At 68.0% G+C, this 3665-nt stretch overlaps 1 protein-coding gene across 1 annotated transcript; it reads left to right on the forward strand.

Moving 5' to 3' along the window:
* The first annotated feature begins 860 nt into the window (after positions 1 to 860).
* On the forward strand, positions 861 to 3421 carry IRF2BP2 (interferon regulatory factor 2 binding protein 2). The gene is made up of 2 exons (XM_065730416.1): positions 861 to 1963; positions 2159 to 3421. Exons 1-2 carry the CDS (start codon positions 952 to 954, stop codon positions 2872 to 2874), a joined length of 1728 nt encoding a protein of 575 aa, XP_065586488.1. The 5' UTR covers positions 861 to 951; the 3' UTR covers positions 2875 to 3421.
* Positions 3422 to 3665: the final 244 nt, after the last annotated feature.

A 3665-nucleotide genomic window follows, 5' to 3' on the forward strand; every position in this document is an offset into this window, starting at 1 on the left:
CGGCCGCACTGTGCTTACGCTGCGCGGATTGCGCTCATCCGCCTTAGAGAGCGGAGGGTTTGTGGTCGCAAACGACAGGAAATCTCGAGCGTCCTATTTCCTGCGCGCAGTGACAACAGTTAAAAAAAAAAAAGAAAAAAAAAGACGGGCGATGGTTTTATTTACCCATGAGGCCCCTCCCGCCAGGGCCGGGGCAGCCCCAGGGTCACCGGGGGGTGGAAGGGGAGGGGGGGGGGTTGGGGACGATGGAGCGTAGCGACCCCGCCGCGGTCAGAACGCAGCGCACGCGGTAACCCCGCCAGTGCCGAGCGGGAGGCGCGGGGCCGCGCTCGTCCCGCTCCGCTCCGCTCCGCTCGGCAGGGTGCCCCGGGTGGCGGGAGGAACCCCCGGGGCTGGGCAGGGGGCGCGGGCAGAGCTGGGGCCGGGAGCGCGGCGGCGGCGGCGTTGTTGGGGCGGGGGCGCCCATCGCGCAGGCGCGGCGGCACTGTCGAAGAATCGAGGCGGCGGCGCGCAGAGGCGGCGGTGGCGGCTGGAGCGCGGCACGGCACGGCGCCGCCGCCAGCCCCGGCCCCGGCCCCGGCCCCCGCGGCAGTCCCCGCCCCGCCCGCCGCGCCGCGCCGGCCCCCGCCGCCCCGCGCCGCCCCGTAGTAGCCAGCGAGCGGGGGAGCCGTGCGGGCGGCAGCGGCCGCAGCCCTGCGCCAGGCGCGCCGCGGAGATGCGCGTCCCCGCCGCGCTGTGAGCGCCGCCGGCGGAGACGGCGAGGGGAGCGGCGGCGGCCCCCGGAGCGGTTCTGCCAGCCGGCGCGCGGAAGAGGAAGGCGAGGGGGAGGGGGCCGCGCCGACGGTCCCGCGGCGCCCGAGCCGCCCCGTCGGCTCTCCGGTGGCGAGGGGCGGAGGAGGCGGCGGCCGGAGCCGGAGCGGGGGGCGCTCGCCGCCGCCCCGGGGTCGGGACATGTCGTCGGCGGCGGTGGCGGCTGCTTCCCGCAGGCAGTCGTGCTACCTGTGCGACCTGCCCCGCATGCCCTGGGCCATGATCTGGGACTTCACCGAGCCCGTCTGCCGGGGCTGCGTCAACTACGAGGGCGCCGACCGCGTGGAGTTCGTCATCGACACGGCGCGGCAGCTGAAGCGGGCACACGGCTGCTTCGCCGAGGGCCGGGCCCCGCCGCCGCCGCACGCCAAGCAGCCGCCGCTCTCCGCCAAGGAGCTCCTGGCGCAGCAGCAGCAGCTCGGCCACCCCGCGGCGGCGGAGGCGGCGGCGCGGCCCCCGCCGCAGCCCCTGGAGCGCTACCCGCTGTCCGCCGAGCGGCCGCCGCCCCGCTTGGGCGCCGAGTACGGCGGCGGGCGGCAGGTGAACGGCATCCTAGTGCCCAACGGCTTCCCCAAGCCCGAGGAACCGCCCGAGCTCAACCGGCAGAGCCCCAACCCGCGCCGGACGCACGCCGTGCCGCCCACCCTGGTGCCGCTGGTGAACGGCGCCGGGCTCCCCGCCGCCATCGGCGGCCTGGGCGGCCGCGCCGCCGCCGCCGCCGCCTCGCTGGCCGCCATCTCTGCCGCGCCCGCCCCGCTGGCCGTGCCCGTGCCCCAGCAGCCGGCGGCGGCGGCGCAGGCGGCGGCCGGGCAGTCCGGAGAGCTGGGCCACAAGCGGCCCGGCTCCGTCTCGTCATCGTCGTCGAGCGGCGGCGGCAGCGCGGCGGGGGAGCACGACGGCGGCGGCAGCAAGGAGAAGCGCGGCTCGGCCGAGAGCATGCCGGCCGCGGCGGAGATGGGCGCCGAGGGCAAGGGCCGCGCGGGCGGCGAGGAGTGGCTGGCCAAGCCCAAGACGGTGCGGGACACGCTGCTGGCCTTGCACCAGCACGGCGGGCACGCCGTGCCACCCTTCGACAGCAAGTTCAAGAAGGAGCCGGGCATGGCGGGCGGCAGGCTGCTGGGATACGAGAGCAACGGCGCCGCGGCCAAGCCGGGTGAGGAGCGGGGCCGGGCGGGTGGGGATGCGTGCGGGGCCGGGGCGGCCGCGCGCTCGCCGAACGGACGGGGCGGACGGGGCTGGGCGACCGCGCGTGTTTTGGTGGTTTTACACCTTTCGGCGGTGCCTTGCAGCGGTGCGTGGCCGCTTTCTCACTCTCTCTCTCTCTTTCTCTTAATCCCTTGCCTTCCAGGGGCCCGCGCAGCCCGGAAGAGGAAGCCGTCCCCCGAGCCGGAGGGCGAGGCGGGACCCCCGAAGATCAACGGGGAGGCGCAGCCCTGGCTGCCGGCCGCGTCCGAAGGGATGAAGATGCCGCTGACGGCCACCTCCTTCATGTCGCCCCCGCCGCCCACCGCCTCGCCCCACTCCAACCGGACCACGCCGCCCGAGGCGGCCCAGAACGGCCAGTCCCCCATGGCCGCGCTCATTTTGGTGGCGGACAATGCCGGGGGCAACCACGCCTCCAAAGAGGCCAACCAGGTCCACTCCACCACCAGGAGGAACAGCAGCAGCCCCCCCTCGCCCTCCGCCATGAACCAAAGAAGGCTGGGCCCCGGCAGGGAGGTGCCGGGCCAGGGGGGCAGCGCGGCGGGCGGGCTGGAGCCCGTGCACCCCGCCAGCCTGCCGGACTCGTCCCTCGCCGCCAGCGTTCCCTTGTGCTGTACCCTGTGCCACGAGCGCCTGGAAGACACCCACTTCGTGCAGTGCCCATCGGTCCCGTCCCACAAGTTCTGCTTCCCCTGCTCCCGGCAGAGCATCAAGCAGCAGGGGGCCAGCGGGGAGGTGTACTGCCCCAGCGGGGAGAAGTGCCCCCTGGTCGGCTCCAACGTGCCCTGGGCCTTCATGCAGGGGGAGATCGCCACCATCCTGGCCGGGGATGTGAAAGTGAAAAAGGAGAGAGACTCGTGACTGTGCCGGCCCAGCGCCGCCCGTCGCCCAAACTGCTCCGGTTCTGTATATATCTATAAATATATATATATAAATATATATATATCTCCAAGACAAGGGAAATGTAGACTTCATAAACATGGCTGTATAATTTTGATTTTTTTGAATACATTGTGTTTCTATATTTTTTGAAGACAAAAGGTATGTACTTATTATAAAGGCATTTCTTCTAATTCTCTTTTTTTCCTTCCCTCTCCTTCCCCCCCCTTTTTTTTTCCCCCTTTTGTTATAGCAACTATTTGTTGTGCTTCCCTGGTGACAATTACTGTTCGATGTAGGCTGTGACTTGCGCTGCTTTTTTTAGAGCACTTGGCAAACCAGAAATGCTTCTAGCTGTATTTGTATGCACTTGTTTCCTTTTCCTTTTTTTTTTCTTCTTTTTTTTTTTTTTAATGCCAAATACACTTTCTGACATTGTAAAGATCGCCTTACTGTCTGTGATTCCTTATTGCTGGCCCCTGTTTCTGTAGGGCTGGTGGCACGAGGTGCTGGGGGCAGGCGGGTGCAGGGAGCGCGAGGGGCTCCTCCTGGGAGCGGCTGTCTGCCTCGTGTGGCCGTGCCGGACCCAGTCCAAAATTCCTCCGTGTTTCTCGAGGGATGTTGCTTTTGGAGTAGGATGTGGAGAGATGTTGGAGAGGCGCTGTTGAGTTAGGGATTTCTGGGTTGGTTTGTTTCTGTTGTGTTGGTTTGTTTCTTTTTTTTCCTTTTTTTTTTTTTTTCTTTTTTTAAGGCAAAGTTGACCGCAGTTCACG

The sequence above is a fragment of the Cyrtonyx montezumae genome, unplaced genomic scaffold (genome assembly GCF_038088225.1).
Source record: "Cyrtonyx montezumae isolate F1298 unplaced genomic scaffold, pur_monq_1.0 scaffold_0, whole genome shotgun sequence".
NCBI lineage: Eukaryota > Metazoa > Chordata > Aves > Galliformes > Odontophoridae > Cyrtonyx > Cyrtonyx montezumae.

What these genes read in the sequence shown, in the direction of transcription:
- IRF2BP2 (XM_065730416.1), top strand. Translation starts at nt 952, where the DNA reads ATGTCGTCGGCGGCGGTGGCGGCTGCTTCCCGCAGGCAGTCGTGCTAC. An exon ending in CGGCGCCGCGGCCAAGCCGG is followed by an intron (nt 1,964 to 2,158) that starts GTGAGGAGCGGG and finishes CTTGCCTTCCAG; the next exon opens with GGGCCCGCGCAGCCCGGAAG.